We start from the raw sequence: 12279 nt of genomic DNA, 5'->3' as shown, positions 1-12279 counted from the left end.
CCCCCTCCCCTTCCCTTCCCCCTGCCCTCCCCTTCCCTTCCCCCTGCCCTCCCCTTCCCTTCCCCCTGCTTCCGGCAGGTTCTGCTGGCCAGCATGTTCTGTGCAGAAGCTTATTACCAGAACCTCTTCAGCCTGTCCCAGCTGGACAAGTGTACGTACGGCCCCGGGGGGGGGGGGGGGCGTTCCAGGTGAGGCCGAGGGTGAGCTGCGCTGGGCCCTGGCAGCTGCGCACAGCCTCTCCCCGGAGTGCAGGCGGCGGCCGTGCCTCTTCACCCCTGCAGCCGCCCCAGCTCAGGCTCCTACTGCGGTTTGCCTGGAAGGCTCCGCCTCTTCCATATCTACTTATTCTTCTTCTGACCCTTACGGTCATTTGGCCTCAAGGCTCTGTGTCCTGTGTTCCCCGCAGAGCCAGGCCTGTGGCCAAGTGACGGAGGAGGGGACACAGGATCGTGTCCGCTCCCAGCCACACTCGCTCCTCAAACAGGCTTGCCTGGCGGAAGGGGCCTCGCACGAGACCCAGGGTTCTTCAGCCCGGGATGAAGGCCTTCTCTGGGGGTTTGGAGGAGGGTCACACCTTCAGGGCTCCTTGGCAGTGGGTGGGCTGTTCTTTAAAAAGAGGTTCCAGGGGGCGCCTGGGTGGCTCAATCGGTTAAGCCTCCGACTTCTCAGTTCATGATCTCACGGTTTGTGGGTTCGAGCCCAGCGTCGGGCTCTGTGCTGACCGCTCAGAGCCTGGAGCTGCTTCGGATTGTGTCTCCCTCTCTCTGTCCCTCCCGGTCTCAAAAAAAAAAAAAACCTATAAAAAGGTTCCAGCAATATTCCTGTTACCACAAATGTATTTTTTTTCTCCCAGATTCTCCAGAAAATCTCGATGAACAGATTAAGAAGGTGTCCCAGCAAGTCCTGGAGAAGCGAGCCTACATCTGTGCTCACCCCCTGGACAGGACGTCCTGAGGCCCTGGACGCGGCCCCAGGCCCGCCGCCCGACCGGCTCTTCTCCGGGAGGGGGAGGACTTGCGGGTTTTCGCGGGTGGCACCAGTTCTTACCCGTCTACCCCGCAAGGGCGCGCTCCTGGCCCGAGGGGCTCGTGCTTACTGGGTGTGTACACGGGGCACGACCGTCACGTGTGCTGGGAACTAACAAAAATAGAGAACGCAGTTCGTGTTCACCTTCACCGCTCTGCTCACGTTTGTCCTCAGAGCCGTCTGGGGCCTTGCGTCCCGTGTGTGCGGAAGTTGGCCCTCCTCGCTCTTGCAGCGGGGACAGAAGGGAAGCGCGAGGTGACGCGGCCAGGCCTCTGCCTGTGTCTGCACGCCTGCTGCCCGGGCCCCGGGGCGGGGGGGGGGGCCGGAGGCCGGGCCCTTGCCGTCCGAGCGAGTCTGCCGCGTGGGTGACTCATCTTCAAGAGGTGAAAGTTGACAAGCCTGGTGACCCTGGAGGGGACTTTCCAGCGAGAGCTGACGTTCCTAGGGTTTTGTCGGTGGGACGCGCTGTCCGCACCGGGGGGCTGGGGCAGTTCGTTCCCCGCACGCAGCCGACTTTCAAACGCTGGGGCCCCCGGTTCAAGCCTCCGTTTCCCACCTGCGTCTCCGGGTTTTCCTTAAACGCTGTGGGGAGGGGGGCCCCGGCGGGAGGGGCACCGCGTTCAGCAACCTGCCGGCACCTCCTCCCCCGTTTCCTGGAGGTCACCCGCTGCCCCGGGTCGGGCTCGCTGGGGGCGGTTCCTCCGGCAAACCTGGTCCTAGACAAACGCCACTCCCTCCCCGAACAAAGGCTCCGGCAGCCACCAAATCTGGATTCTCTGTCCACCTGTAAGTGACCCCGAGGCCCGGCTTCACAGAAGGGTGCGAGGGGCCCTCGTGGGGCTCGGCGAACCGGTCTCCCAGCTCCGGAGCAGCGCAGGGACGCCGAACCCCACCTGACCCTGAGCTCCGAGCTCCGAGCTCGGACGTGTGGACGGCCGAGAGACTGCGGACCACGCCGCGCCCTCACCTGGTCCGGTCGAGGGCGGCTCGAAGAAGGGCGGCGGCTTCCTGTACAGGTCGAAGTCCTGGCGGCGCCGGTCCCAGGTCCACCTGCCTCGATCCGGCAGGCTGGCCAGCGGGGTGTGTTCCCGCCACTCCTGGGGGCGGGGGGCAGGGTAAGGGGGGGGGGGGGGCAGAGGGGCCCTGGGCCCGCCCGCGGCCCCTCCCCCCGCAGACCTCCAGCTCGGGGCCCGCGGGCGGCAGCCTCAGGCACCGGGCGCTGTCCGTGCCCTTGTGAAGCCCCGCGAGCTGGAACCCGCTGGCTGTGATCCAGGCCCGGCGGGACTCCCTCCTGGCCGCCTTCTCCTCCTCCTCGGGGTCCCTCGGCTCCACCGTGGCCGAGAGGAAGTCCTGGGAGTACGTGAACCTCTTCGTCGGCTCCTGGAAACGAGGGGCCGACACGGGGGGCGGGGCCGCTGACGGGCGGGGCGGGGCCGACACGGGGGGCGGGGGCGGGGCCGACCGGCCTCCGCGCAGGCGTCGGAAGCGGCACGTGGGAGACGTCGTGACCGCTCCCTGACGGCCTCCCCGGCAGAGGCAGCCGGTTCCCCGAGTCCGCGCGTCGGGGCGCCGAGGGCGCACACGCAGCGCGGGAACCGGAGGCCCCCAGAGCCGCGCCCCGCGCCCACCTTGGCCATCTCCCGGTACAGCGCCCTCTTGGCCTGCTGCGCGGAATTGAGGGTCTGGATCGCGTAGTTATAAACCGCGCCGCCGGCGGGGGCCGCAATTCTGATCACCTTCACCACCGCCTTCGGGGGCTTCCGGCCGCCCTGGTGGACGCCGATGTTTTTCTGCAGAAAGAGACGCCAGCCGTGACCCCCAGGCGGGCACTCGGGCCGGAGGGAGAGGCGCAGACGGTCACGGGCCTCGCGGACCCACGAGACCCCGCCCCGGGGCGGATCTGTTTCGCCGGCCGAAGGGGGAGACTTTCGGGGCCCAGGGCATATTCCGGGGAGCAGCACGGTCACCTTGCCCGTGGTCCCCGTCTCCCCAGGGCCCCGAGGCGGGTCCACGGCTCCCTCCCGAGTGGAAACGGCAGTGACGGGAGGTGCGGGGAGAGGCACCTCTTCGCCCCCAGCAAGGTCACCGTCTTTTGCTCTGAAGCAGCTCTTGACGCTAGAGGGTGACCTTGACGCCAGAGGGTGACCTTGACGCACGAACTGACCACCGTAGACCAGCCCCGCCTTGGCCTCGGGGGGCGGGGGGGGGGTCTCAGAGAGCAGAGCAGCCAGGGAAAGACCCAATCTGCGACTCGGCCGCTACGGGGACTGACGGCAGAGCCAGGCCTCGGGCCATCGGGTGAGCGACGAGAACATTCCAATAATCAGGATGAATAAGCTAAATGAAGAAGTGTAGAATTAACCAGATACCTGGAATCTATAGAAAACTCAAATGGAAATCTTAAAATTTTTTAAATAATCATCGAAATTACAATTCACTGGATGGGGGTGACTGAACGTACAGCGGAAGAGACCAATGAGTCACGATGGATTGGGAGGCGCCTGGGGGCTCAGTCGGTTCAGCGTCCGACTTCGGCTCAGACCATGACCTCACGGTTCGTGGGTTCGATCCCCGCGTCGGGCTCTGTGCTGACCGCTCAGAGCCTGGAGCTGCTTCAGATTCTCTGTCTCCCTCTCTCTGCCCCTACCCTGCTCACGCTGTCTCTCTGTCTCTCTGTCTCTCTGTCTCTCTCTCAGAAATAAAACATAAAAAGAAAAAAAGATGGATTGGTTTGAGGACACCTGGGTGCCTCAGTCAGTTGAGTGTCCGACTGTGGCATGGGTTCAAGCCCCACATCGGGCTCTCTGCTGTCAGTGCAGAGCCCGCTTCAGATCCTTTGTCTCCCCCCCACCCACCCCTCCCCTGGCTCATGCTCTCTCTCAAAAATAAACATTTAAAAGAATATCCAGATTGAAGCACACACTAAAACATGTGGAAAATTAAAAGCATGGGATACATAAGTAATACAAGATATACGTCATAGTGAAAATATCTAGCTTGTCATTCAAATCCCAGGAGGAGAGGGAGAGAGAACTTGACTAGGACAGAAGTATTTTTGAAGAGAAACGGGTCTAGAATTTTTGAAACGTAAAGATATCAAGCCACAGACTCAATCAGCTCCACAGCAAAATAAATATAAAGAAAAATAGATCTAGGAACATCAAAGTAACACTGAAAACAAAAAGGGGAACAATTTTAAATGCAATCGGAGAAGGGGACGGGATCTTCAAAGAGAGCCAGAATAAAAACGACAGCTGTCGGAAACAATGGAACTCAAAACACAATGGGGACGACAGCTTCCAATTGAGAAAATAACTGCCAAGCTAGCATCCTGCCAAGAAAAATACCCCCCAAAATTAGCCAGAGAAATGTGATCAACGGAACTCACTAATTGAAACGTGTCTCCTCAAAATACGGCACTGAAACAACGCAAAGGCAAAGCCACAGACTGCAGAGATGTTTGTAATACATGTGACTCACAGCTCGTCTAGATTTAAAAAAAAAAAAAAAAAAAAACAAGCCAGACGCCCTGGAGAAAAAATGCATTTGAACAGGCACCTCACGAAAGGAAATCTACAAATAGCCGATACGAGGTGCGGTTAGGTGCTGACGTTGCTGCGCATCGGGGAAAGGCACAGTGAAGTGAAAGCGCGACACCGGTACCCCTGACCAGAGTGGGAGGGCCACAGGCATGGGCAAGTTCAAGCGTCTGCAACACCGCGGCACAAACGCAGCGCCGCGTCCCGCGTTTGCCGGCGGCAGCGTGAAGTGGCACAGCCGCTTGGGAAACGTGCAGGTAAACGTGAAAACAGGCCCAGCCATGACCCAGTAAAGTTACTCCTGGGTATACGCCCAAGGGGATGAACAAGTGGGTCCAACAGGCTCTGCACAAAACCAGCGTAGCAACTTTAGCCATAATAGCCTCCCCCCGGAACACCCTGGAAAAGAACACAGATGTAAATCAGTAGGAGAATAAATAGTTGTGCCATACGCATAACGGAAAACTGCACAGCAACAAGTATGTATGTGAAAGACCAATCTTTATAAATATATATGTGGAGCAAAAGAAGCCAGTGCGAGAACACATGCTGTGTGGTTCCACTGTATAAGGTGCAACAAATAGCAGGCAAACGTACTCTGTGATGATAGATTCAAGACCGCAGTTAGTTGGGAAGAGGCGTGGCACCCCCGGGGGTGACCGAATCCTCCTACACCCTGGTCTGTGTAAGGGTTTCGCAGGTATGTGCCTAGATCAAAATCAATGAGGCTTATACACTTAAGACAGATGCATTTTACTGTATTTACTTGAAAAAGTATTACCAGAGACAAAGAGACCTATCATATTTATAAAAATCAAATCAACAGGATAATGCAGGCCTAAATTTGTGTATATCTAAAATGTAAGCGGACCGATACAAAACAAAACCGGGAGAGGAGAAAGAAACAAGCCCATCAGATTTGGAGATTTTAACAGACTCCCCTAGTAACTAAGGAACAGGATGCAGATTTGTAAAGTAAAACAAAGTTGAGGTATTTGGAACGCTACCCACAACTGCAGGGTGTATTTTTTTCCTCAAGTACTCGAACACTTTCCAGAACTGACCTATGATGGATTGTAAAATATCAACAAAGGATAGAAATCATACAGAATATATTCCCTGCTAGCAATGCGTAGAACTGAATAACAAACAGAGGTAACAAAAAGCCTAAAGTATTGGGGAATTACACATTATACCCTTAGCTAATCCACTGATCAAACAACAAATGAAAATGGAAAGTAGAAGATATGTTTAACTGATATGTTTTATATGATATATAAAATCGTGGGGGATACACTTAATATTCATAGGAAATTTTTAGCCAAGATGAACACATTATTATAATAAAATGATGCATGTCTGAAAATTATCAAACCATCTATCTGAAGAAATTAGAAAAAGCAGAACAAATTCGAGCCAGAGAAAGTAAGGAATAAGAACAGAAATCAATGAAACAGAAAATAAGTGTACAATATGGAATCAAAAAAGCAAGAGAGAGATTGGTTCTTCGAAGAAAATAATGCATTCGTAAATGCAATTTCAATAAAGATCTCAATTACCCACAAGCTCATGAATGAAGAGCAACTTGACATGGCAGAATGGGCAATATAAACCATTTGGGAAAGGGTGGGCATTTAAGCAAAGTGCTGGTACCATTGATCACATGGAAGAAATGAAATTAGATTCCTACCCTCGTCCAAAAAATAAATTCCTCGTGGATTCAACATTTAAATATGATGAACAAAAATTTACATCTTTTTAGAAGAAAGCACAGAATAGTTGTATGACTTTGGGGTGGGAAAAGATTTTAAATAAGGCAAAAAATTTAAGCCATGAAGGAAGATGCCCTGAAATTATAAAACAAAAGAGTACACATGCCCATTAACAACTTGTGGTATATTCCCACACTTCAACACATAAACATGGTTGAATCTCATTAATACTGAGCAAAAATTAAAACTGCGTAAGATTATATACAGTATTGGGGCGCCTGGGTGACTCAGTCGGTTAAGCGTCCGACTTCGGCTCAGGTCAAGATCTCGCCGTTCGTGGGTTCGAGCCCCGCGTCGGGCTCTGTGCTGACAGCTCAGAGCCTGGAGCCTGCTTCGGATTCTGTGTCTCCCTCTCTCTCTGCCCCTCCCCGACCTGTGCTCTGTCTCTCAAAAATAAACATAAAAGAAAAAAAGGAAAGCGCACACAGTGAGATGCAGCCACCTGTAAGCCAAGAGAAGAGGCCTGAGACCCGCACACCGACCTTGACTTCCCAGCCTCCAGGACTGTGAGAAGAGCAAGTTCTGACGGTTAAGCCATCCACGCTGCAGGGTTCTGTACGACCGTCTGCATAGACTAACGCAGGAAGGAAGGGTGTCCAGATCGGGAAGGACAAGTAAAGTGATCTTTATCCAGGGATGACATGATCCAATTTCAGAAGATTTCAGGATATGAAATCAATATGCAAACGCCAACTGTATTTCTCTGTTCTTGCAACCATTCAAAACTTAAATAATTCAGGGGCGCCTGGGTGGCTTAGTCGGTTGAGCGTCCGACTTTCGCTTAGGTCATGATCTCGCGGTTCGTGGGTTCGAGCCCCGCGTCGGGCTCTGTGCTGACTGCCGGCTCGGAGCCTGGAGCCTGTTTCAGTCTGTGACTCCCTCTCTCTCTGACCCTCCCCTGCTCACGCTGTCTCTCTCTCTCTCTTAGAAATAAATAAAAATATTAAAAAAAAAAACTTAAATAATTCAGTTCATGACGGCATGAATTTCATCAGGCGTCAGAGGTGTGCATGACAGTGACAAAACTTACTGAAGGGTATTACAGAAGACCCGAAAGATGTCTAGACATTCCATGCTCATGAATTACCAGCCCCAAAACTGTCAGTATGGAAATTCTCCCCAAAACTGATCTATACATTCAGTACAAGCCTTATGAAAATCCCTACAAGTTTTCTTTTTTAATAAATTGGCAAGGTGATCCTAAAATTATACAGAACTACAAAGGACCCAAAGCGCTCTAACAATTCTGAAAAAAGAAGACTTATACAACCCAATTTCAAAACTGCTTGTAAAGCTATAGAAATCAGGATAATGGGCTCATGCAGGAATAGGCATCTAAGTCTGCGGAATGTAACAGAGCCTAGAAATAAACCCCTACATTTCTGATCAACGAATTCTTGGTAAAGGTGCCAAAGCAATTTGATGGCGGGACAGTTGATCTTTTTGAAAAGCGGTGCTAAGACAATATCCACATGCAAAAAAGATGAATTTAGAACCTTATCTTACATCATACACATACACACAAAAATTGATAAAGATGCTTTAAAGGTCTAAGAGTAAAACAAAACTCCAAATCCCCTAGAAGAAGGCACAGAAGAAAATCTTTGCGGGCTTGGGTCAGGCAGGGCTCCAGGCTATGTCACCGAAAGCATGATCAATAAGAGAAAGACAATAAATTGGAATTCCTCAAAATTAAAAGCCTTCACACTTCAAGAGTTTTTCCTCACATGGTTGAGAATGTAAAGAGGCAAGCCATACATACCGAAAAATGTTTGCAAATCAGAGTTCTAACTAAGCAACTACATCCAGAATAAAGATCTCACAACTCAACAAGAAGACAACCGATTTTAAAATGTGTAAAATATATGAATAGTTACCAGAGATACAGAAATCATTAATAAGTACATTAAGAGATATCCAAGGGGCGGCTGGGTGGCTCAGTTGGTTAAGCGTCTGACTCTTGATTTCAGCTCAGCTCAGGTCATGATCTCACAGTTCATGAGTTCGAGCCCCACATTGGGCTCCACGCTGACAGCACAGAGCCTGCTTGGGATTCTGTCTCTCTCTCTCTCTCTCTGCCCCTCCCTGCTTGCTCGCTCGCTCTATCTCTTTCTCTCTCTCTCAAAATAAACATTAAACAATTTTTTGATGTGATACATCCAATCAATGGAATACTATCCATCAGTTTTAAAAAGGAACCATTGATACATTCTGCAACATGGATGAACCCCAGAAATATACTCCGTGAAAGAAGCCAGACACAAAAGGTCACATGTTGTCTAAGTCTGGGTACATGAAATGTCTAGAAAAGGCAAATCTGTAGAGACAAAAAGCAGATCCGTGCTTACCTGGGACTGAGGTGGGAAACAGGGATCAACTTCAAACAGGGACAGGGAACAGATTTACGGGGAAGGAAATGTTCTCACACCGGATGGTGTTGGTTGTACAGACCCCTAAGTTTACTTGCAAATTATTGACATATATACTTACAATGATTACATTTTATGGTTTGTAAATTATATCTTAGAGCAAAAACAGAAAAATTATGGTTGGGTTTCAATTATTGATAATAGCTTGTGCTCGCTTCGGCAGCACATATACAATTATTGATAATAGCCTGGCTGAGCTACTTAAGGCCATTTGAAATTAGCAACAACTAAGATAACAGAAACAATTTTCTAAAAATCTGGAACAATAATTCCAGGCGGTTTCAATACAGGCTGTGTCACGTAAATTGTACAAACATATTACCAAATTCTGTACAGCCATATTTTTATAAAATCTCCAAGACCCTGTGTTAAATGACATCAACAAAACAGTATTAACCCATAAATGAATGTGAAACATTTGTACACTTGAATGTGTGTGTGCATGTGTGTACGTGTGTAAGTGCCTTGAGAAGGTAGAATAACGGGGTAAGGGAAGACTGCTAATACTCAGCGGTTTGACTTTTTTATAGGACTGTATCTAGGACTTGTTTTGTAATTTCTAAGAAATTTAAGGCAAATAACAACCAGAGCATACAGTACATACAACACGTTATGGAATGTGGCCAAGGATGTATACAGAGGAAAATGCGTAGCCTTCCTTATTAACCAAGGATGAATAAAAATGAATGAAACAGTCAACTCAAGAAGCTGGGAAGTGCAGCCACTGTGGAAAACAGTACGGAGATGCCTCCAAAAATTAAAAATAGAACTACCATATGATCCAGTAAATCCACTACTGGGTATTCACTCAAAGAAAATGAAAACACTAATTTGAAAAGGTACATGGAAATCTATGTTGACTGCAGCGTTATTTACAATAGGCAAGATCGGGAAACAGCCCAAGTGTCCATCAATTGGCTAATGGACAAGGAGACGTGGTGTATATATGCACGATGGAATATTACTAAGCCATAAAAAAGAATGAGACGTTGCCATTTGCAAGAACATGGATGGGGCTAGAGAGTATAACGCGAAGTAAAATAAATCAGAGAAAGACAAATAACGGATGATTTCAGTTATACGTAGACTCTAAGAAATAAAGCAAATGAACAAACAAAAAACAAATAGACTCTTCAATACAGAAACCAAACTGGTAGTTGCCAGAGGGGATGCGGGTAGAGGATGGTGAAATAGGTAAGGGGATGAAGAGATACAAACCCCCAATTAGAAAACAAGCCACAGAGATTCACACTACGGCGGGGGAATGTGGTCAATAATATTGTAATAATGTTGTCTGGTGACACACGGCAACTGCAGTCACTCACCGTGGGCCAATCATACTTCAGTCATAAAAAAAATTTAAAAAGCTAGAAAGAAGAGAAAAAGTTTTAAAATATCATAAAAGATAACCGCTGAAGTTAATTAGAAAATAGAAAAACAGGAAAAAGCCGATGGATGAATTCAAGAGCTGGTTCTTTTGAAACAACGAAAACCCTGAACACAAATGGGGAAAACAGCTGTTTTCCTAAACAACATCCGCTCGCAAAGCTTACAAACTTCTTTCTGACATTTTCTTTCACTGGAGACTCGGGGGGGGAGGGGGTGCTCTCACACTAGACCGCGAGTGGACAACAGGTCACACACCTCGGAGGGCAGTGCTTGGAGCCTTCTCGGGGGCTGTGGAGGCGGGAGGTTTCCCTCAGCTCCCGGCCTTCAAGGTGAACTCTGGGTCCCCTTTCCCTTCCAGGGGGGACGGGGACGGGTGCCTGAGGGCGCGGGCACTTCCACCCTCTTCAGCCCAGCCCAGCACCTCTCACCCAGCCTGCCCGGGGTCCCCCCCAGGTGACTGGACAGCCCAGGCAGAGCGAAGGCCTGGGAGCCCGGACGTGGGAGGGGGGGCGCCCACCTGGACCGCGCCGTGACCCCGCACCCGGGGGGGCGCCCACCTGGACCGCGCCGAGCCCCCCGCACCGGGAGGGGCGCCCACCTGGACCGCGCCGAGCCCCCGGCTTCCGGGCTTCGGGGCCAGGCTGCTCCGCCCCCGCAGGGCCTTCTGGGGGGCCGGGATCTCCGGAGCGAGCGCGGATTTCCGCCCCGGGGAGGCCTCCAGGCTGGGGGCGGGGTGAGCGGGCGAGGCCACCGGCTTCCCGTCTGTGAGGTCTCCGTGCGAAATGGGCCGCCCCAGCCGCTGGCTCAGGTCCGAGACCCCGGCGGAGGAGGGCAGCAGGTCCCTGGCGACCGCCTCCCGGAGTCCGGCGCTGCGGTAGCAGATGTCGTAGACCCTGGAACGCAGAGGGCGCCCCGCTCACGGCCCGTCTCCCTCTCAAGGTGGGGGCACCGGCCGCGTTTCAGGAGACGGAGCGAAGCCCGGAGGCCGGCTCGCTGCCCCCGGGTCCCAGAGCTCCCGCCGCTGGTCGGAGTCCAGGGACGAGCGCCCGTCCCCACCGCACGCCCGTCCGGGGACAACCCCGACCCGCCAGCCGATCCGGGGCGTCGGTCCCAGAGCTCCCGCCGCAGGAGGAAGCCGCTGCACACACCGCGCCGCGTCTCAGCAGCGGGGGGACCGAGCGGCCGTCCCCGGGCCCCCCCAGAGTCCTCCTCGCTGCCCTCCCCCGGGTCCGGGGGCCGGGGTCGGGGGACCAGGGGCAGGGCGCCGGGGGACCGGAGGGCCGGGGGTCCAGGGGACCGGTGGTCTGGGGTCCGGGGGACCAGGGTCCGGGGGTCCGGCCCTTCCCCTAACACCCCCGCCCCAGCCGCTCCCGTCACCCGTGGGGCAGGGTGCCCGCCTGGCTGCCGCCCGAGGCTCTGGACGCCCGTGTGTCCCCTCCCCTTCTTGAGCCGCAGCCCCAGCCCATGGCTTCGGGGCTACCCGGTCCACACCCTCCCCGCCCCTCAGGCAAGGAGGGCGACCACGGGACTGGGTCCTCTTTCTCGGCGTCCGGGCCCCCCCTTTCCCTCCCCGCCTCCGCCCCCTCCTTTATTAACATATTCAAGAGTGGGGCGCCAAGGCTCGGCCACGCTGCTGCTGCTTTAAGGGGTAAAGAGAGGGTTTGTACCCCCGCCCCCCCCAGCCCGCAGGGAGGGGACTCGTCCGCCTGACCCCCAGACGCGCAAGGTCAGCCCTTCCTGGGAGGGAAGAACCAGCCAGTGTCCTCCGCCGCCCGCACAGGGCGGCCGGGCCCCGGGACCCCGCCGCGCTAGGCCTTCTCCGCCTCCGCTTCCAAACCCGCCGTGCCTGGCGGGGCCCGCGGCCGGAGCAGCGCCGGCGGAGTGCTCCCGACCTGCCGGCGCGGGTGCTCCCGACCTGCCTGCGCGGGTGCTCCCGACCTACCTGAGCCGGTGCTCCCGACCTACCTGAGCCGTTGCTCCCTACCTGCCGGCGCGGGTGCTCCCGACCTACCTGAGCCGGTGCTCCCGACCTGCCGGCGCGGGTGCTCCCGACCTACCTGCGCGGGTGCTCCCGACCTACCTGAGCCGGTGCTCCCGACCTGCCTGCGCGGGTGCTCCCTACCT

General features: G+C 53.6%; 2 protein-coding genes across 2 annotated transcripts in view; one reads left to right on the top strand and one right to left on the bottom strand.

Moving 5' to 3' along the window:
• Window positions 1–1169, top strand: part of ACAD9 (acyl-CoA dehydrogenase family member 9) — a 36379-nt gene extending 35210 nt beyond the window's left edge. The window contains exons 17-18 of the mRNA XM_039248649.1: window positions 79–151; window positions 854–1169. Of these exons, the coding sequence (XP_039104580.1) occupies window positions 79–151; window positions 854–954 (174 nt within the window). The 3' untranslated portion in view covers window positions 955–1169. The remainder of the gene's footprint in view (window positions 1–78; window positions 152–853) is intronic.
• A 72-nt stretch (window positions 1170–1241) lies between these two features.
• CFAP92 (cilia and flagella associated protein 92 (putative)) overlaps window positions 1242–12279 on the bottom strand; it is a 56520-nt gene continuing 45482 nt past the window's right edge. The window contains 9 exon segments of the mRNA XM_039248644.1: window positions 1242–1608; window positions 1994–2123; window positions 2203–2406; window positions 2655–2816; window positions 3191–3305; window positions 3308–3363; window positions 10754–11048; window positions 11240–11459; window positions 12167–12273. Coding sequence (XP_039104575.1) covers window positions 1403–1608; window positions 1994–2123; window positions 2203–2406; window positions 2655–2816; window positions 3191–3305; window positions 3308–3363; window positions 10754–11048; window positions 11240–11459; window positions 12167–12273 — 1495 coding nt within the window. The 3' untranslated portion in view covers window positions 1242–1402.

Source organism: Hyaena hyaena, unplaced genomic scaffold (genome assembly GCF_003009895.1).
Source record: "Hyaena hyaena isolate Hyena2069 unplaced genomic scaffold, ASM300989v1 scaffold_316, whole genome shotgun sequence".
Taxonomy (NCBI): domain Eukaryota; kingdom Metazoa; phylum Chordata; class Mammalia; order Carnivora; family Hyaenidae; genus Hyaena; species Hyaena hyaena.
This window is presented reverse-complemented; position numbering and strand designations above follow the sequence as displayed.